The sequence below is a fragment of the Suricata suricatta genome, chromosome 5 (genome assembly GCF_006229205.1).
Source record: "Suricata suricatta isolate VVHF042 chromosome 5, meerkat_22Aug2017_6uvM2_HiC, whole genome shotgun sequence".
Taxonomy (NCBI): Eukaryota; Metazoa; Chordata; class Mammalia; order Carnivora; family Herpestidae; genus Suricata; species Suricata suricatta.
Genome location: NC_043704.1, coordinates 38,799,391 through 38,822,474, shown reverse-complemented (window position 1 = coordinate 38,822,474; position 23,084 = coordinate 38,799,391). Strand labels below are relative to the sequence as shown.

Below are 23,084 nucleotides of genomic sequence, written 5' to 3'. Positions count from 1 at the left end.
TAATTTTCTTAATTTTCTGCATAATAAAGTATTAACTCAGCAATCAGATCCATTTTTTAAAAAGTCAAAATTAAACATCTTGAGAGAGAGAGAATCCATCAGATTTAAGACCGTGAACACCGATTAAAAGACATGCTATTTGTTTTTTTAGTTTGATTAAACCATGAGACTTCTTTATTTCTGAATTCTACTTCTCATACTACAACTACCACTACTACTACTTATTATTATTATTATTATTATTATTATTATTACAGAAATCCCCACTCTGAACAATAGAGGAATGCCAAAAATATGGAAAATGGTTGACACTTGGAATGATAATTTAGTAAAGTTTTGAATCTGGGCATAAAGTGCTATATTCAAGTTCCTAGTGTACTTCATGAAATTGACTGACTTATTACATAGTAGGTATTCAATAGTTATGTCTTCAATAAATAACATGCAGTGTAGAGTAGAGCAAAGTGATATTTAAAATACAACCAGGAAACTGTTTTTGGTTTGAAAAAAAATTAAACTATGTATTTCCTAGAACTTCTTGTTTTATAGGAGTAAGCAGTTATTTTTAGCATTATTTCTGGATTGTCACACAATGATGGTCTCTCTCATGGACTAAAGCCACTATGCAATTATTAATTAAGAACATCTAAACTTAACTCTATCCTTTAGTGAATTATATGAAGTAGAATTTCCAGGGTGCCTCCCTGATTAAAAAAAAATGCCGAAGACTGCCAATATGAAAACACAGAGTAGATTTTAATCTAAGTAATATGGGTGTCATATATGTATATGCCTGTACAGCTGTATAAAAGTGGACATTTGGATACCAGAAAAAAACCCAATTGTGTCAAAGAATGTGATTGTATCAAATGTCATCATTTTCTTTCAGATGTGTTGAATTCTATCTCTGATGCAGAATCAACTTTGTTAAATTGTATCGCAGGGGTGCTTTTGCTAGGAAAAAAAATGAATGAAAATAATAAAGTGTTATTTAATAAAATAAACCAGATACAAAATCTTGCCTTGTATTTACAGATAAATTTTAATGGAATATTTCATGGTCCAACACAAATATCAGACCCAATGACACTAATTCTTGTACAGCCTTTGGCTTACCCTGTATAACAAAATCTGTTATTTAAAGTAGACTATAAAATACCTTATGGTAAGTGAACTTCCAAAGACACAAAGAAAATCTTCCATAAATTTAAAAGCTTATCTCAAATTCTTATTGGCATAAGCTTAGGATGGATATATTATTAATTGTATTATCTTAGGTAGTTGAAATATATAATACTTGTTAGAGTGTGAAAATGAAAAAAAATAGGTTTAGGTATTTTTGCTTCTGTTCCTAGTCAACATTAGTAAACACACATAAGTAAATGTAAAATTACTTTTACAGATTTTTGAAATTTTGGCAATTTCAAACAAATTTCCCTAAGTCAGCAACATTTTTTTGACCCTTAGTGACCATATTACAAGGTTCATATTTTCCAAGGAGTAACGATTAAATGTTGTACAAAGAACACTTATTTTACTACTGCTTAATTTTTTTTAAATTTCACTTAGAAGTTTACAAGGAAAGTAGGCATCACTGAGAAAAATCGAAATTAAATGGATAATGTGGTCAGTTGAAAAGGATACGCAAAATAATGTGTTTGGTTTATAACATCTTTTATAACCTGTCAGTGGGAAAAAAGAAAGTTCCATCTTTCAATGTCTGCTTTCAGACCTAAGAAAAGGAACTAAATGAATAGACAATTCAGTAATGTCCAACAGATAACTAAAATTCAAATTTTATTTTTCCATATGTATCAGACAATTTTTCTTCTGACAAGACTTTACTGAAAGATGAAGTGCAAATGGGAACCCTGTAAGAATGTTTATAAGAGTTGTACATGACATATTTTAAGCGCCACTAAGTACACATTGAATACTTTGTAAGTATATAGGCATATCAACATGCAAGTGTCATGTACCTAATATTACAATATGCATTTTGTTTTTTGACGATATTTATGAGAACAGTAGATTCAATAATTGTGTTTTTCTATCTTCTGTGCAGTATACTTTATTTTGGCGAATCTTCTTTACAGCACAGAATTTATTTTTATGTTGTCATAAATATACCCTTCCAAAAGTTATGAATTTCATGTCATATAAATAGAACATTTTATTTTTGAAGCTACATTACTGGGAACACCTGCATTTCTGGGTACCATTTTCAGAGATAAGTCTTTAAATTCTTTTTTTTAACATGGCAGATTTGTTCCAATGTTGATTATGTTGAAATATTTATGATAAAAATGGAGCTTTCTTGAGGGAATATTTTTTGGTTGAATGAAAAGCTAAACAACCAATTCACAAATACTGATGTGAACTGAATATGAAGAAAATAGGTCAGTAATCCCGAACTCTTGGGTTACTGCTTAACTGCATCATTGAATCTACAATAAGTACAGCAGGTACAGTTAAATAAATTTGTAAAGAGATTAAGATTTTATACATTTATAAGGAGAAAGTACTAGTTTTGAAAAATCTCTAAATTATTTTTCTATTTATGAGTCATTCAATACATTAGAAACACAGAGAAAAGCAAAAAGGATAAAGAGATAACAATTCAGTTTACATTTCATAGTTTGTTTTTTTAACCAACTGGTGACCACTGCTTTCAACCATCAAATATTTTATTGCATATAACTTTTACTATCAGCAGATATAAAGAGAAAAGTGTCTACTAGGAGCATGTACAAGGAAAAGCATCTGAAGAAAGAAAACATTTGAGGTTTGACAGTACTGTGTATATAGAAGTGTAATGTGGCATTCATACCGCACTTAAAAGTCTGTGTGGGAAATCACCGCTGTTCTGACCCTGGATGTGGGAAAAGTGCTTAAGTGCTGAGCCCTGGGAGGCTTTTGTTTCTTTTTTTTGCCCCTGCAATCTTCAAATATCTTTTAACTTTTCTTCTTTTGAAATATACAGTATGTGTTATAGGGGAAAATAGTGTTTTCTCTTTACATATTTTTCACATGTGGGCCCATTCTCTCCAAAATAACCATACATTTCTCGTAACTAACATATATATATATAAAACATATATATATATATGAAAAAGATGGTAAAGATTAGACCAAATACTATTTGTAACATAACCACATAACATAGAAACATCTTACTTGAAGCATATTTTATAGATTTAACATCATAATTTGAAATATTTTCATGTGTGTTTTTTTCTAAAGAAAACTCTACTTTTAAAATGTAATTTCCTTTTTAAATAATTAAATTACATCATTTGAAAAATTCATATTACGTCTAAGCAGACACAATAAAGTGGGCATTGGTGGCAAGACTTTGCATTCATTATTCAGGTATTATTTGTTAATAAGGAGGCAATTTTAAATACTTAAATTTTGACTCATATAGATAACACTTCTTGGGAAAATAAATCACATACATAATTTTTACTTAAAAACACAGCATTAATTTATGAGAAATTTTTGCATTTTAAATATTAAATGAAATGTCAGATTGGATTCCAAAGTGTTGCCATTTAAATTATTTTTTAAAAATCAACACAATTATATTACATTGAAATATCAGTAGGCATGAGAAGAACTATCCTTATAAAATTAGCATATTTGGCCTATAGGAAAAGTTAATGATAGAAAAGGAAAAACCAATGCAGATCCATACACCACTGGATACACTAAAAGAAATTGGCTTTTGAGATTTCCCAGGGGCTGGGGAGTGGACTGTTATGAAAGTCTCAAAGAATGCTTCCTGGGATATCCTGTAAATCATTATTTCTTCTATATCATAGCCCATGTTAAAAGTGAGAGGTAGAAGGATTATTGTAAGTATGCATGGCAGAGAACTTACCAGCTATATCCAATAACTATTGCATTCAATATTAATAATCTCAATACATAAAAAATGCTGATGAGTTTAGAACCCATTCTGATACGTTGTCCCCTTTAGCTCTCTTTATAATCTTGCTACTTTCAATCCATTGCCTTTGGAAGGGTATAAGTGCAAAGGGCATATCTGGGACAGAATAGGGAGAGAAAGGGAAAAAAATAAAATAAATAGAACAAAGGTCTAAAAAAATTCCCCTTAAGATATAATGACTTGAACTGTTAATTAAGGATAACCTGTATTTTTGACTGAGTAAATTTGTACTTATAATAAAAGTACCATATTCATTAAAATATACACATATCTCAAAGAAAATTTAAGAATCCCAAATTCAATTAGATATCAAGCAAAGTTTAAAACTCAGGTTCTTTCTTTCTCTCCAGTTGTGCTAAAAATTAGGCCAAATAATTTTATTGTGTCACATTCATGATTAAGAAAAACTTAAAGTGTTGTTGTTGAATCAGCTGCATTTTTAATTAACGCTTTAGTGTGTGGGAGGTGAAGGCTAGCAACCTCTTGGGTGGTGTTAAAGAATTCTTTAAGATCCCTTTGCATGAGTATCCAGCAATAGAATTTCAGATATTGCACTGAGTATATTTCAATATTGCCAGTGTATATTTCAAAACAAATTCTATTATCTACACTAAGATTTCCTCTTTCCCAATATTCAAAATGCATATTATAATTACATGGGTTTCCAACATCCATACACAGCAAGTACAAGATACTTACATGTACGTACACTGTAGTTACCTATATTTTGCATAGTTTTTAGTGTGTACTTTGTGCCACTTAATAAAAAGCATTACTCAGTAATTTTCGTTAGGTGTTCCACTTATTTCAGCTGTGGTTGTCAGCTCTTTTTCTTGTTTATTTTATTTTGTATATTCATCACAGATTACCATTTGCAAAGGGGGATAACAGTGGGCATTTTTAGTGGGCTCTAAGTAATTAGCAATATGAAAGGGAAGTTGCAGTAAGATACGAAGTTTTGCATTTTCTCCACAATTAAAATATGTAATATGAATTTTATATTTATTATTCATCAAGTTATCCTTATGTCCAAAGGAAAAGAAAAAGTATTTTCAATGTTCCCCTTGGTAACACTTTGCAATAAGTGGCACTAAATTACACGGTAACTGGTATGTTACATGGAAGAACCATCACCGTCAGACAGCTGCTGCGCATGTCCTGTCTGGGGTCTCCACGCTGTTACAGTCATGAGTACATAGTTACAAGTGAGCCTGTCCTTTTAATTGAGATATTTATATTTTTACAAAGAAATGAAAATAAATGAGGTGTTAGCTTCTTTGCCATATTTAGGAAAGTTAGTTTTCTTTCTCTATTTTAATTGTGGGATTTCAATGCAATATTAATCATCTTGAGTCAATATGAGATCATCCAGTTTCTAGATTAAACTCCAATATCAGGTTCCTTAAACTGCTTCTTGGATTCTCTGGTAAAAGAAAACAAGTTGAAATTTCTCTATCTTTCTTTCTCTTTCTCTCTTACACACACACACACACACACACACATACACACACACACACAGAAACATACACATATCAATACTTTGCACATGTGCTGTCTTTGCTCTTGGACTCACAAATGTTCCTTTTTCTTCCTAATTTTAATAATCATTCTATCTAGGACACTCAAGAATGGAAGAAAAAAAAAGAATGCTGTTTATACTCTTCTTGATGGAGAACGATCAATTTACACTGTAAACAGTACACTGGCAGATAATAGCTACTTCTGGTAAGGAATAATGCTCCATATTCTACTAGGGTTGCATGTGTGTTCACATTCTTTCCATTGAGTTCCATAGCTTCTGTGCTCAATAAGCAGAGACAGAATTTGGCTCTCTGTGCATACACATGTGCACATTTCGGACATTGCAATTGACATGGTTCTACTTTGAAATGTAATTTTATTTTTTTCCTGATTTTGGTAGAAATGAGCAGAATTGTTCCAATTTATCTACTTGTTTATTGGAAATAAAATACATTTTAAAGATAGGAAAATATGATTCTATTGCTATATTTTTCAGTAATTATAAATGATACCTAATTCAAATTGAACTATTTTAACTGGCAAAACATTTTATTAGAGCCCATAAATCATAATATATTAGTTTCTTTTAAAGAATTCTAATGAGTTTTTATATTACTCTAATGGGTTAAAAGAGTCAAAAATTTTGAAATACGGCCAATTTTTGATTTCTAATTTTTACAGTGCTATAAATAATGATTGAGTTATTTAGGCAATAATTTAGCAGTTGGAGCCAAGTAGAATATAGACAAAATGAAGAGGGATGTAAATACAGCATCGATGAAGAGTAGCAATTTTGTAAGTGCATCCTGAAATTAAGCTTTAAATAGTCATTGATGGTGCAGTTTATACAACTTATTTCTGTAATAAGAACCTTTCCATTTTGTACTAACAGGATGAATTTTGTTTTGTGGAGTCTTTCTAAAGATTATGCATTGAAAGATATGAACAGTTTATAAACCTATTCTAGTTTCAATGTGTCTAGTAGCACCTACCTGATTCTCTCAAACTACCATACTATAGTAACATATTATTGCATTTTTCCACAGATGGTATGGAGTGAACTGTAAAAACAAGCATGCAATCACATCAATGCAGACTTATTTCCTTAAAATGTCATACTGTATATGATTTATTATGTTAACACTCAACCACATCATATTATTTATGTTCTGTATATTCTGAAAAAGTGCTGCTTGACTGACATCGTCCTTTTTGTTTTGTAAGAAATCAACAAGATAAATGTTTCAACAATCAAAAAGAAACAATTTAAAAATTCTAACGTTGTCTTTAAAAGTTTATACTTTTCTGATAAATAAGATACAGCACCCTTGTCTTCCATTTGATATTAATACATGATGTCGTACTCAACCATTCTCCTTTCCCAAAAATAAATTCCAAGATATTATATTTAAAACCATAGGCCATCATGCTTTCAGACATCACAAGTATAGCTACCATATTGTCCTATTTGTTTTCTTCTTAAAGGTGCAATGCTTGTGAATGGGATAATATTTTTTATCTAACTGGATTTTTCATTTTTAGTATATAATAAATTTAATGAGAACTAATCTACCAACATTGTATTTTACTAGAAGAAATAATATGACTTTAGATTGATTCTGTGTCATATTTAAGAATACAGCATTTCTTAATGGTTAAATACACCAAAATTTCAGAAATAATCCAGAGAAAGAGACTTTCACCTTGGAGTTAAAAGCATGGCAGAAATTCTCCATCACTCACTGTTTCATAAGTTTGTACCTCACAAAATGCATAGACAGGAATTTAATATAAAGAATTAGTTCATTTGTACAGAAAACATATCTTAAACACTTCTTTTTGGCAAACCAACATAGGTAAGCAGCTCTGGAACTGCCAAATTAATTTTTTTTTAATATTTAGCAAACTAAGAGTTTACTTTTAGGTTATTATTCAACTGTGGTTGTAATTGAAAACCTGAGGCTGTGCACTGGTTGTTAGCTTAAAATTACCTTTCCTTATAACATTGTGCTTCCATTGTATAACAAATAAAAATTAACAAGAACTAGAAAAATTTGTTGTTGAACAGTGCTAGGACATACAGACAAAAATACTAATACATGTTATCTACTTATAATATTGGTTTAAGTAATATCTAAAGGGATATAATGGACATTAGAAAATGCTTACTTATGACTGAATTACCTACAGCCAAAAAAGTTAAATATGTATCAAATAATGTTTAATTGGATTTATTATATGCACTATATACAGATACTAAATGTTTCAAAATTGTGCCCTATGGATACTTCGATTTTGTTTAGGCAGGTGAATCCTTATGGAGCAAATAAATTACAGAATCAAATTAGAGAAATGAATGAAATCTTTGTGATTTTAAAAGCAGTAACATGTTTGTAAAAATTTATTGGTAAATGAAGCTAAAATAACCGAATGGTGGTCTCTGTATAATTATATAAGATGTCATGTCATGATTGCAATTCATACACATGGCTCCTGTATCAAATACTACATATTTAAATAGCAAATTGATACAGCTTTACTAGTATAATCTCAGACATTCCAGAATCTATTCTACAGTGTGTTTTCTAGAGCATATGTTTCCAAACATGTCATTGAAGGTGGACATGCAGAAAACATTGTAAACCTCTAATCTCTGATTAAACTTAAATGCGTTAGGTTTTTACCTAATCCTACTCCTCATGAAAGCTGTCCAGTGGTAAACTGACAAATTTTATGATTTAAAGGAAAAACAATGAGGGGAAAAAGAACTTTGCATACTTTTTTTCAATGTATAAAAACAACTCAATACCATGATCCAAGGAGATGATAAACATTGTTAAGGCTGTATATTCAAGCACTGTATGTTAAAAGAGCGATGGTGTGGAATTTAGGCAGTAAGAAATGTCCTGCATTATGGATGGTACAGTAATTAAAGAATGATGCTTTTGACAGCTGATTGTTGGTATACACTGGCTACTGATAGCAGTACGGTATGGAAGTTAATAAAGGTAGCAGAAGATGGTAGAAATGAATTCTGAAAGATGATAGCCAGTTTTCTCCAGCAGCCAGCCTGGTAAGGAAAACTCATAATCTTGGCCTGCATTTTAAATGAAATACTCTTTTTTCTCTTCAGCGTTGACTTGGCTGCCTTCAGCATTGATAATGGCTGTGTCAGCATCTGGTGCATCTTCAGCGCCTTTAGCTTCATTTGTTAAATATGTTCCTGTGGGTATTGGAAGAAAAAAAAATATTTGTTAGTTCTGTGAGACCGGTAAAATAGCCAGCATTAGTGCTGCATTCATTGAGGAAGGAACTTATGCCTGATTCCTTACATGTGAGAACACATTCTGAGACATAATAAATCATATATTTCACTCTTCTAATATTGCACACTGTCTTTCAGTTTTCAGGTATATGTTATAGATGAAGCTGTGGTCAGGTTAACTAGAGGCAACTGCCTAACTGGAATGGGTAATGAGTAGTTTGATTTCTCTAATGATGGATACAGACCATGTGATCCATGCAGCTGTAGCAATCAGGGCCCTTTGTTAAGATGTTGATAATGATCACATCAAACGTGTCATCTTTCATTTTGAAAACTCCACTTAAAAGTAGGTTATGTCAATAGTTTGCTACCTAGCCCACTGCAAAAAAAACCCACACATTTTCTTCACTAATATGGCCATATGTGTGTGAATAAACCTACAAACTAAAACATTAACTGAACACTTAACACTATAGCTGAATGTCAATCCTAGAGACATATTACAAACTTGCTAGTTGTTTTTTGTTGTTGTTTTTCTGCCCTGAGTCAGTGACTCACTCTGTAACTTCTGGCCATTGGCTAAACAGTATTTTGCTAAACCACAATCCAATCCAACTTTCATTAAGTAAAATAATCAAGAATTACCTGAAACAATTTCATATTTAGATCTCTCTCTGTGTCACATATATACATACACTCATTTAATATTTTGTGATTAAGCTAGTCTTCAGATATTTTTTTGCCGAAGTTAAGAACACTTTGTTAAATATTACCCACCTTTATGTCTTGCCAGATACCGACCAAGCAGAAATATAGAACACAGAGTGACAAATACAACTACAGCCACAATTCCTCCTATAAGAGCATGATCAGGGCCAGTCTGGCCAGCCAGAGCATTAGGATCTAGAAAATAGAATAAAATATTACACAAGTATAGAGGACCTTTCTGCATTAGAATGAGTTATTCTGAAAATTGGCACATTTCTATTGAAGTAATATTTCATTAATGTGTATTAAACCAACCATTTAGTCAACAAATACTCATTTGTACAATATACCTGAAATTTTAACATTTGCCATATCAGTCACTGTTGCTATTGAGTTTACATTTTAAGACTAGATAAACAAATATATGTATACAATGTTCCATGGTTTTATGACTTTCCTTCCTCTTCTCTTTTTGAAAAATATGTGACTCTGTATATGTGTGTATTTTTTTAGAGAGGTGAACAGCACTATAGCATTAAAAAATTAAATTATCATTTAAATAAAATTATATCATAGGAAAGGCTGGGGCTAAGATGATAACGTCAGCTTTATTATCATATACATATTATTTAAAGCCATGGCAATTGATGAACTCCCCAAGGGAGTGAGTCTAACAAGAGACAAGAAGTGTGACAACTGAACCGAGGACCTCCCATATCTAAAGTCTAAGAAGAGAAAGTGCTCCCAGCAGAGCCAACGGAGCAGGAGAGAACAGTGAGGTAGGAAAATATCCTGCAGAGTACATTGTAGTTGATCAAAGGCAAGAACATATTTCAAGACGGTGTTATAATTTGTGTTGAATGTGATTGACAGAAGGAGGAAAATGAATACTCAATGTAGAGGATTAAGTGCCTATTTGACTTGTAGCTTTAGAGAAAGTAGCTGGAGAGGTAAGATTAATAATATACTTTCACATTTGGCCTTTAGTAAAATATTACAGGAAAGACATGAACCTAGCAAAGGATAGCCAGCTTTCAAGCAGAAATGAAATCAGGAAACGAAAGCCCAGACAACTGGGAACTCAAAAGTTTGGAAAGTCAACTATTTATAGAAGCCACACAATAAGGGATGAAAACTGAAGGAAGCTTTGGGCAACAAAACTCACTAAGGCTCAACCCTACCACAAAGGTCAGATTGAATGTACTGCTTCTCCTCCCAAACCCATGCTGCAGATATCCTCATGCTAATTACTTATAGTCTGAAGGACAGAGAAAGTAAAGACACAAATTAGTCTTTACAACTATGTCTTCAAAAGATCTTAAAGATTATAGGCACATGAATATGACATTTTAGGAGTCTACTGTGCTTTTAATGAAGCTGTTACATGAAAGTAGCGTATGTCTAGATAGAAAAAAAAAAGTCTATTTAAAACCTCAAATGGCCTCAGGATCCCCAAACTTAATGGCAGCAAGAAGTGGACTGTAACACCTGCGTAGTCCCCCTGAAGAGCAAACTTCAAATGTGGTTTAGGAATATAATTTACAGATTAAATTCTCATATAGGGTAGAATTGGGGGAAGCAAAAAAAGAATGTACAGAGGAGAATTCAGTTTCTTTAAGGAATTACAACTACTGCCAAAGCAGAGGGATTTTTCAGTGCCAGTCTGGCATGTTTTCATAATTGCTATGGATAAGTGACTACTCAGTGTTTCCCATTCTTTATTTCTAAATGAGAGCATTTATATAAAGAAGCACTTCCTCCTGGCTATATTCTATCACTGTATTTTGTGTATGGGTAGAGAGAAGCATTAATAATTTGTCTCTTGTCCTTGGACAAATACATACAGATATCATGAAGAAGACTGTGCATATCTGAAGAGCTAAGTCTTCGAGTTGCATACATTGGCTTGAGGGGACATTAGGGTTTCTCATTAGATAGGGTATGGCGGTGGTTTATGTGAGGCAAAAGAGGTGAAAAAATATTTGGTAATCAAAAGAGTATACTGGAGAAGAGATTTCTAACTAATAACAAACATGTTTGCTTTTCATTCAGTGCACAGAGCAAAGCATTTTCCAGATTGACTTCAGTTGAATGTAATCATGTAATCTGTGTTCTGGACAGTTGAACGAAGGTCCAGCCAACAAAAACCTCCCAAATGTAACCCTCCAAGGGTGATCTCAGGAGGTACAAATTGAAAATGAGAAAAGCTACAAGAGTAAGTAAGGCTATAGATTACTCACTCTCCACCTGGAAGAAAATTGCCCAACTAAGAATACACGTTCAAGGAGGTAAAAAGTGTTTATTTCTAAAATGCAGAGTATTAAAAAGTGAACCTGTCATCGCAGCTTTTGTCATTGTACCTTTCTAGTATATATTTCTTGTATTTCCCTTAATTTCTACCATTAGCTGTAAATCTAAAAATTAAAAATAAAAAAAACGGAAGAAAAAGAAATAAAAAATAAACCTGCCACACCTAGGAATTACCTATTCTTATTCCTTGCTTAGATACTTCAGAATGAGTTTCAAATCCCACTTCTTGCTCAAGTTCCCAAATACACATAGTCATAAATAATTTCTATCTTTTTGCTGAATATCTCTCAGAACTGAGCTCTCTTTTTGGAAACTGAGTAATCACTTTTATTCATACATCTCTGTACCTGTCTCATTTCCTAAAGGTAAATTCTGAAATGTGTTATTCATGGACTAAATGGCATAAACAATATGATTTAAAGACTTTTTGATAAATATTGCCAAATTATATTGTAGAACGATTTTATAAATTCATCCTCCACCAACTGCATCTGAAGGATTTTCACCCCTAATACTAACATCAGATGTTATAATTTAAAAATTTTTCCAATCTAATATTGATAAGTGTTAAATATTTGGTATTTACAAGTTACCATGAATGTGTCTAATTACTTTTGTACATATGAATTCATTAATTTTGAAATGGCTATTAATGAAATTTAACTATTTTTTATTAAAATTTGTTTCAACAGCACTTTCCATAGAAAGTTGGACATTTTTAACAATTTTTTAAATTTATTTTTAATTTGTGGCCTTTCAGTGATAGATGAGTCTTATAATTTTATGTAATCAGAGTTATCAAACTTTTGTGTTATGATGTCTGACTTGTGGGTCATGATTTGAAATGCTTTTGCCATGATGATATTATACATATATAGATTTATCTGTCATCTAACATTTTTATTGTCATATTTTAATCTATCTAAAATGTATTTTGGTCTGTTGTTTGAGGTTAAAGTATGCAAGAGAACTTTAGTTCTTATTTGACCATAAGAATTTTAGTGTCCCCCACACTACTTCCTTCATCAACAGTTTTTATTATTTAACATAAGCTAAATAGCTACATATATTACATTCAGAATATTCTGGTCTATTACATGTGAGGATATATACACAATCCTACACTAAGATTGTAGTTTTTTTAAAATTGTAGACAATTATAATATAGATTCATTATTTCCAGTGTCTGTGTAAGTTCTGATTCTGACTAAAACTGAAGAATTAACTTTGTTCAAAAAAAAAAACCGAATAGACTTGAAATAATCTTGAAGTTATATTTTCAATTTTGTTTCTCAGAATAAAGGCATTCAAGAGTTTTGAAAACCTATATTTTGTTCCTTTAGGTCAATATGAAGGAATGAACAGGAATGAAAAAATGGTCTACAGCAAAGTGAAATCTTTCCTTCTTCAGGAGATTTTTCTGGAGTTTTCAGGGGACTCTGAGTGCTGGAGATAGAGTGAAGACTAAGGTGACCCAACTCCTCTCCGAAGTGCCACTAGCCGGGCCTCTCTTACAGCCACCTGTCTCCACTGCCTCTCCCACCCCCCAAGCGGTGAGTACCAGTCCACAGAGTCCAGCTCCAAGGTGGGCTTTCCTGTTCACTGTCCAATCCCAAAGCATACTCTCTGAGTTTGGAGACCAGATTTGGAAAAAACAGTTTTTAGTTTGCTAAAAATCTCAATTTGTTGGGCCACTAGTACTATAGTTTTAAAAATCATTTTAATGTATTGGAGAAGACTTAGATCAGGTGCAGAATAACTTTGCGAGAAACAAAAACATAACGTATTGTTTATTGGGATTATAGTAATTTATAGATGTTCTTTTATATTCTGCATTTTCATAAACATAGTATGATTCTTCAGTTATTCAAATCTTTACTGTCTTTTAATAGGTTGCATAATTTCCTGATACAGGACTTATACATTTACCCTAATGTTATTTCCTATTTTTAAACAATATTTTTAATGTTTTGAAACATTTCAATATTGTTTAAAATATGTTTATATTACTTTTGCATTACATTCTATGCTTTTTTGGGTTTTTTTTCAGTTTTTTCTTTTGTACTTTATTTTCTAAATGATTATTTCTAGTATTTGTCAAGATTATATTTGTCATTTTTATTTCCTGACCATGAAGCTTACTCCATTTTCCTACTAGTGACTCTCATTCCTTTCCTACTATGAAAGCAATAAAAAAAATGAAGTACAGCCTTCTGAAGTTTCCTTACAGAGTCTTCATTACTATTCAGATAAATACATCATATATCTTAAAGACTGTTATTCATTCTCAAGTGTTAATCCATGATTTGCTGGAGTTAGTCTATTTACACTGGAGTGAGTAAATCCCAACAGATTTAGCAATATATTAGCAGTCTATTTAGCTAAAGAACAAAACACAAAGTATCATATAATTAAAAATTTCTGAACTGTTAACATCTTTCAGTTAAGGTTATTGGACACTTAACAAAGGATTCCCAACAGAAAATTATACCAAATAATATTTAGGGTTAGTGATTTCTGATATTTAGAAAAGGAGAAAGTAACCTTAAAGTACAGGTTTTCTAAAAAAATGTTGGTATGTTTATTTATTTACTTATTTTAATTTTTAAAATTTTTAAAAATAATTATTTATTATTGAGAAACAGAGAGAGACAGAGCATGAGGAAGGGAGGGGCAGAGAGAAGGGGAGACAGAATCTGAAGCAGGCCCCAGCCTCTGATCTGTCAGCAAGGAGCCCCACATGGGGCTTGAACCCACGAACTGTGAGATCATGACCTGAGCTTAAGCTGGATGCTTAACTGACTGACCTATCCAGGAGCCCTTATTTATTATTTTTGAGAGAGAGAGAGTGAGCTAGAAAGGGACAGAGAGAGAGGGAGAGAGAGAATCGCAAGCAGGCTCTATGCTTCCAGCGCAGAGCTCAGTGTGAGGCTTGAACCCGTAAACTGTGAGTTCATGACTTGAGCTGTATGCTTCCAGCGCAGAGCTCAGTGTGAGGCGTGAACCCATAAACTGTGAGTTCATGACCTGAGCTGCAACCAAAATCAGACATTTAACTGACTGAGCTACCCAGGTGCCTCAAGTAGCTTTATTTAACATCTTTTTATTTTAAGTTTATTTATTTATTTTGTGAGAGACAGCGAGAGTGAGCAGGAGAAGGGCAGAGAGATTGAGGGAGAGAGAGATCCCAAGCAGGCTCTGCGCTGTTAGCGCACAGACCCACACGGGGCTTGAACTCAGGAAACATGAGATCCTGACCTGAGCTGAAACCATGAGTCAGTCTTAACTGACTGAGCCACCCAGGTACCCTTTATTTAACATCTTAACACAGAAAATTCTAAATTATATAATTCTTTCTCTGAAATCATTGCTGGGGTTTCTATCATCAGGTAGCTAGTCTGTCATGTGTTTCCCCCTAAAAATGAGAAGTATAAACTTCAAAGGAAAAATATTTGACTCTCTAGGATCACAGCATGAAATAATTATAAATGCCAAATAGTTTTTAATTCACGTGTTAGAATCATTTTAACAACAAATAATTTTACCAAGTTATCATATATGTTTTCCAGTTTGAACAAAATGGTAGGCAGGAGTTGAAATTAAAATCATTTTAGGTAAATATTTTTAAATTAGGTTTCAAGACTATTTTTAAATAAAACATTTTTCATTATACATTAAAATAAATGTTTTCAAAGCCAAATTTGTATTAACAATTGTAATTTTGTAAATGATAATATTCTAAGGGTAGGCACCATGATATGGATGTTAAGTCACATCCTCATTAGGTTGATGAGAAATTTTCACTGTTTTCTTACTGAAGCCTAATAAATATTATTTACCAAACTGTTTATATGTCAAGTTTCAGACTATAGGTTCATTATCAATAGTTCAGTATCAATAAAACATATGGAATAATGAATTGAATAGTAGATGAAAATTGCCTATTAGGTTTGAGGTTAGGTAAAGAGAAATCCTTGACAAATCTTGAAATAGTATTCAATGTCAATATTGAAAAATATGAGTAAGAAAAAGATGGAATGAATAAAAAAGAATTAGTGAAAGAAACAAGTGTCTCTTGTGCAAAAGTCACCAAACATAGTTCCCTAGTAACAACTATCAGAGTTGTGGTAAGTCAAGAGTTAAATGAACGAAGGACATAACTTTAGACCAAATAGGATCAGAATGCCACTTCAAAAATTAATCCACTTGTATTGCTATTCTCTATTCACTCTGCAGGAGTTTTTTAAAGTGACTGAAAACTCTTAGAGAAATTTCAGTTTAACTAGAAAATGGTGCAAGAATATGAAATCAAGCTCAAAAAAAGTGTAAAAATTGGAATGTCAGACTTAGAAATAGAAAGAATAGGTGATTTTTCAAGTTTAGCTTGCCTATTTAGTGATTCTGAATCACAATCAAATGATGTTTAGCATTTCTAGTTAATTATTTTTGCTGGGAGTGTACTTATTTGCATTTTTAGGACTTTGGAAAGTAAGATATTTTTTAAAGAAACTGCCTTAGATGGAATTGTGCTTTTCCCAAAATGCATACATTGAAGTTCTTTTTTTTTTTAGTTTTTTTTATAGTTTATTTATTTTTGAGACAGAGAGAGAGCATGAGTGGGAGAGAGGCAGAGAGAGGGAGTCACAGAATATGAAACAAGCTCCAGTCTCTGGACTCTCAGCACAGAACCTGATGTGGGGCTCGAACCCACAAATTGTGAGATCATGACCTGAGCTGAAGTCAGATGCTTAATCAACTCAGGTGGCTCCATATGTTGAAGTTGTAATTCCCACTATAGTGATATTTAGAGATGGAACCTTTGTGAGAAAACTAGGTTTTAATGAGGTCAAGGCCTCAAATGGTGAGGCGCTTATTTGTGAGATTAGTGCCCTTATAAGAAAAGATACCAAGACTAACTCTCTCTCTGTCTCTCTGTTTTTTTCCCTCTTCTTCTCTCTCTCTCTCCATCTTTCTTTCCCTTCCATGTGAGGACACAATTTGAAGGTAGCTGAGCAAACCAGGAAGAGAGCTTTCGCCAGAACCTAGCAAGCTGCACCTTGATCTTAATCTTCCAGCCTCCACAACTGTGCAAAATAAATTGTTTAAACACTCAATCTATATACAGTATTTTATTTTTGGGAGCCTGATATGACTAATGTACAAACTATAGTATAACCTTTTTCATGTATTATATCACTTGACTAATGTGAAAATGTAAGGATAATGGAAAATAGATTTGGGGAAAGTGTGGATAATCCATACTCATTTCCTGCCAAATTTTTATAGACAAACAGAACATCCAAGTCTGCACTAATCAATTTCTTTTAGTGAGTTACCTGTAATTGAGTTGTACACTGTATTAGGTGCTGTAGTGTGTTAATATTGCAAACCCCTGCCCTCTATCCACTCACACACCGATGTTTCACAGTTGTTAAGATGTAATGATTGACATCAAGAGTATCAGACAAAATTAAAAAAAAAAAAAGGGTATCAGACAAAATCAATCTTGGAATGAATCTATGTTGTGTTGTGTACATAAATAGAAGGGAAATGGTAGAATACAAGAAAAGTCAGTTAAAGTTTTCAAGTGAAAGAAATTACTCACTATATCCTGGATTTACAAATTGTTTATACCAAACCTTAAACAACTTACTGCTACTTTGACTTTGAACACATTTCTTAACCTTTTCATCTTTAAAATGTGAATAATTCTTATTTTCCAGGGTTGACAAAAATTAAATGTGTTACTGTAAATAAAGGGCTTAGAAGACTATCTGACGCAGTGTAATGTAAGTACTATCTAACAGTTATAAGAGAGGGGAGGGAGGTGGAAAATATAAACCAGTGTAGGAAAATGTAGGTTTCCTTTTTTAACTTTTAAATGCCTCATTCAGGACTTTGCTCTGTATGGTAATGGTGAACCATTCTAAGTGTCTGAATATTTGAAAAATGGGGAGGGGATATTAATAGAAGAATATTTGCATAACATGAGATTGAATAAAATGAACCTGGTGGGAGTTTGATGGGTGAGGATTAAATGAGAGAATAATTTATTGAGTTCTTAGTCTATGCCAGGTTCTGTATTATAAATGGCTTACTTTATTCAAAGCATGCAAAATGTTGACTCAGAAAATCATAGTTATTATTAATGTAAAGATTGATAAACCATGGGACAGCTTGTCTAAGCAAGCTTTTGGAATAGCTTTTGAAAGACTTTAAAAATAATTATGAAAGTCAGTTTTTAGGATGTGTCAGATGACTTATGTTTTGAGAACAAGTTTGTTGAGGTAATTTCTAGCATTTTATTTTTTCACACAATTGTATTCTCTTTCCTTCTATCCTAAAGAGGACTTCAGTGCCCATCCGTGCTAAATGACTTCCTGTTAGGGCTGTTTCTTCATCTTGTAAAATGTTCTTTCCCTCTGTGTATATGATGTCCAGACAACATTGATTGGTCTCCCTGTGTCAGTTAGCCCTGAATTATTTCATTCATAAATTGTTTTTCTTTTGAATTAATTCACTTGCTAAAGCAGGTTTAATATTCCCTCAAAGATGCAAGTTTACTTGAAAGATGGAAGTTTCATCTTATACTTGTAAGATAGCTGGAATAGCACTTTTACACTAGCTTCCAGTTCTTAGAAGCTAACAGATTTAGTGAGTGAATGGATAATATTAAGTTCTTATACTAAATTCCAGACAGAACTTGGATCTTTAGATACCATTGGTCTGCTGAGCAATAAATTACTACTCCTTCATAATATTAAATGATCTGTTAAAAATACTAGTTTACTATTTAAATATTTTATAAATTATTGCTAAGTAAAAATGACTCATCCAGGTTTGTACTTAATTTGGATAATTTGGTTCTAACATTAAATTTGAATTTTTTCTAGGTACTTAAGAGCCAGCTTTGTTTTCTCTAAATGGAGTAACTCTTCAGAAAGAGAATCCCTATTGCAAAACATTAGAAATAGTTATACATAATTTACTGATAAAAAAAATATAGTGTTCTTTGGCAATATATGACATTAGCAAAGTACCTGGAGAAAAATATATCAGTATATTCACTCAAGGATCATCTATTACCTTCTAATCTTATTATAATTAATAGGGAAACTCCCAGCAAGCACGACAGTTAGCCTTTCTTCTCAAAATGCACTGATTGCACCACAAATTTTGTTCCATACCAAGTTCATAAATAGATGTGCTGACACATGTTTCCAGGTGTAATAGCACATAGACTTCTCTTCAGAAAGATTATGATGATAATTACAGAATTACTACTCTGTTTTGTTTTGAATTTAGTGTTTCAAGGTTGTTTAGCTTAGAGATACAATCAATTTATAAACTGTTGTAGCAAGTGAAGTGTGATTGTCACTGATGCAAAAGTGAAGTGTTGCTGCATCTTCCACAGATTTTATTCACTGGACTACAAATTCTCTCTTGCGAGAATTGTCTCCACTCAAAATATGTTTTTCATCTTTTATGAATTACAGATTTCCTAATTATATAACAATTGATTTTATTAACATGTTTTATGGATAGTTAACAGTGTGCTGGGCCCAAACAACATACACTCTTGAATAAGATACTCCATTTGTTCTTGAGAACGAAAATTTAAGTGGAAAGTTTCTCCTAAAAGAGTGTTCATATTTTTGGTTGAAAGTAGGTTCTAGCACAAATCTCTTCGTTTCACTGGTCTTTCTCTCTCAGGATATTATTTCCTTGACTACTTCAAATGAGGAAACTTTTCAGCTGTGAAGAATTTGAACAATCTAGAGAGAACTTTCAACCAGCAGAGTAGTGTTAACTATTATGACTGAGGGCTTTTCACAAATGCTTCATCTCATTTAGCACTGACATCCAAAACAGGAGAAAACTTGCTAGAGAGTGATTACTTGTGTGATAACAGGAGGAAGGTGAAAGAAAGGAATGTTTTTTAAGGTTATCTATGAGATCAAAGGGAGAACAAAATAAGTTCTTGGATAGCTATAGGGTTATTTACTGCTTGGAAAAGTTAGCTAAATTATCCATTAGGCAGATGACATAGAGTGTAATTTTCCTGCCTTAAATAGTAGCCTCTCTTTAGGATCAGAGAAGATGTGAAATAATATTACTTAGAACCATAAGTCCCAAGTATTACTTTCAGTTTGACATCCTTAGAGTTTCACTGTCCTCCATCTATAAATAAGGATGGTCTACCTGGTCTACCTTCTTCCTCTAAGAGTTATTGTTAAAATCAGTTTATATGGACCCTGCGCATATAACTTATGCCTAGCAGGTGCTCAATAAATAAAATGTGAGTAAAATAATGAGCTTTATAAGACTAGAGACTATAAACAAACCTGGAATTTGTAGGTCTGCATTTTTTTCAGGTAAAATATGCTCAAATTCATTCTACAGTGCGCAATTTCTCTTACATTTCTGTGATCTGTAGAAGCTGCTGTTTTTTATTCTGTTGCCTCATGTCTTTCTCACTAGGAAGTGTTCTGCCTTCAATTTCAACAATACCTAACTCTTTGCACATGACTGGTCTCAGCCTACACACAAAAAATAAATAAATGGGAACAACCATTAAGAGGGAAGACAAATGACTAGTATATAACTTTGCCATATGTCTATTTTGGCAATGTACCCTGTGCAAATCTAAAAGGATGAATTAAAATATTTTTAAGCAGACTAGAAGTTAAATAAATTGTTTGCAAGGATTTATGCAGAAGAGGAAAATCTAGATTTAAGCACATTTCTTCTTTAAGCTAAAAAGAAATAGCCTAATCATAATTAAATTAAGTATTCTATTGGAGAAACCAATAATAGGACATATTTGTTTTTAAAATCCTTAGAAAATACAAAGAAAAAAATGTTTGACAATGAAAATATTTATAACACTCAACATTATTCTAAAAAGTTTAGTCTCTAGCAATTGTTTATATCTGTTCACAGCAGAAATGATTATAATAAAGAATAAATATTTGAAAATGAAGGGAAAAGATCACCTGTAGTAACATGTCCATTTTGTTTTATGGGCCAACACATTAGAAACACAATACCACTGCTACTAAAATAATTTCCCTTTATAAACCAGTCAGCTCTGAAATGTGCACTATACCCCTGATCAGTTCAGTCAAATAGTCTTGTATCTATTAATATTTTTGAATAGGTTACTCTGATAATAATTATAATGGTCATATTGCCTATGTTCATATACATTTTTAAATTGCTATTAATGGTCATTGAACCAGTTCTCCAGTTACAATGATGAGTATATTCAGAAGAATACAATGTGCATGTCCCCTTTATACATCATTGAGAAGAAACCATCACATACCAGAGGGAAAAGCTTGGGCATGTTTTAAATTTTAAATCTTAAGTTTACTGGAATCTTACCCCATTACATTTTTCATATACTAGTTTATGTTCAGATAGAGTAACTCTCTCCTATCCTGCCCTTCCTGGTTCTTCATATAATAACTATTGGCCCAATATTTTACTTAACCTCTCTCTGCCTCAGCACCCACATACATAACACAGGATAATAGTAGAATGAGCCACATAGAACCTCTGTGGGAATCAGATGAGGTGATGTCTTAGTACAATACTTCTCCATAAATGATAGTAATGATAATGGCTAATATTTATTCAAGGCATTTTTCTTATCATTTTATTAAATTTATTCAATGGCTAATTTTATCCATAAGCCAATCTTACAACATAGTTACTATTTTTATGTCAAATTTAGTAGATTTTATAGTAAATAGTTAATAAAAGTTTTTATCATTATAACTTAGGTACCAAGTTCCAAACTGAAAACAGAACCTACTTAAACTGAATTAGGCTGGTATGAAAGCATTTTCATTGGAGGAAAATTGCTATGAAAAGGATATATGATGACTAGTGCATATTAAAAAGTAACTGTCTGAACAGAAATGTTCATGTGAACAGCTGTCTCAGGTTTTGAAAGGGATTTCTTTCCTGAGATTCTTTGCTTTCTTTGTGTTGTGTTCTATTCTGACACTAGTTCATGAGAAAGTTGGAAGATACAAGTCAAAAACTAAACATCACTGAGTTTCCTCCTTATCCCATATCCTGAAATACTTTCCAAAATGGCCAATCTGGCAAATGGTAGTTAGATTTCACAAATTCACCAATAAATTTATTTAAGCCCAAAAGTATTTTGAAAAAATATGTTTGGGGTTCAAATTATTGACTTTGGAAGAAGGCTGTATCAAAATTTAGTGATTTATTCTAACATGAATTCAGAAGAAAATATCAGTGTTTAATACCTTTCCTTAAATTCCACCTCTATACTACAGTATCCTTGAGGTCCATGCAAAAAAGTAGCTACTTTTTATATAGAAAATGGATGATTAAGTCTTTGGTGCTGTAAAATATATCATGTGTCTTGAATGTATCACAGATAAGCTGCTATATTACAATTGCCACTTCAGATAGCTGTGAAATTAGGTGATTAACTAGTTGGTACCTAACCTTCTAATTTCTGTATAAGTCTAATTACATCAAATAGAAGTGGGGGTTTTGATCTTTTACTTTGCTTTTCTGTTTGGAGTGTCATTGTAACTACTGTATTGTAAATGATGGAAAATAATTGCATATGTTAAAAAAATAAATTGTATAAAAAAACAAAAAAAACCCCAAACAAACATTAAAAAAATTTTTTTTAAAGATTAAAAAAAAAGAAAATATCAGTGTTAAATTCCAATGTAGTTAATTTTTGGATATCTGGCTCCATTGTACATAACTTATATAGTGTCAAGAGCTGCTATATCTTCCCTGTCATTAGAAATTTAATGATTAGATAGCTCTCAGATTTAGACAGCGGGAATGCCAGAAGGAGCTGTGTTCATGTTTGTGAGTATTAGGATAAACTCCACTTTACCCAAAATGAACAACAAAAGAGTCTGAATGAAGCACATACCATGCTTAAGATATGACAATGCTTTCAATTTAAGCACACATGAAATTTGCATTTTTCATGTAATAATGGACTGTATTTTTTTTAAATCAAAGAAATAAGTATGCAAAATGCAACTAATCCTGTAACAAATTCTTCAGAGGAAATTGACTTAAATATTAATGAGTGGTAGATATGACCATAAAATAATTCTGCCCTTACAAGTAAAATTTCATCCTACATCATTGTTAAAAAGCACTGAGCTTAAATTCCTGTTATACATAAAATATCATTATCCATTGTAACAATTACTACATACACAGCATTTTGTAGCCCAAGCATGCAAATGTAAGACCTAACTGAAACCTCTCAGATACATTCACTAAGGTCATTTAAACTAAGCTGAAAAATAATTA

General features: G+C 32.1%; 1 protein-coding gene across 3 annotated transcripts in view; it reads right to left on the bottom strand.

The window, feature by feature from the left end:
• Positions 1-1,018: 1,018 nt before the first annotated feature.
• CADM2 (cell adhesion molecule 2) overlaps positions 1,019-23,084 on the bottom strand; it is a 1,075,698-nt gene continuing 1,053,632 nt past the window's right edge. For all 3 annotated transcript variants that reach the window (XM_029939146.1, XM_029939148.1, XM_029939147.1), the window contains 2 exons: positions 9,516-9,641; positions 1,019-8,696 (listed from right to left, as the gene is read on the bottom strand). In XM_029939146.1, the coding sequence (XP_029795006.1) occupies positions 8,578-8,696; positions 9,516-9,641 (245 nt within the window). In that variant the 3' untranslated portion in view covers positions 1,019-8,577. The remainder of the gene's footprint in view (positions 8,697-9,515; positions 9,642-23,084) is intronic.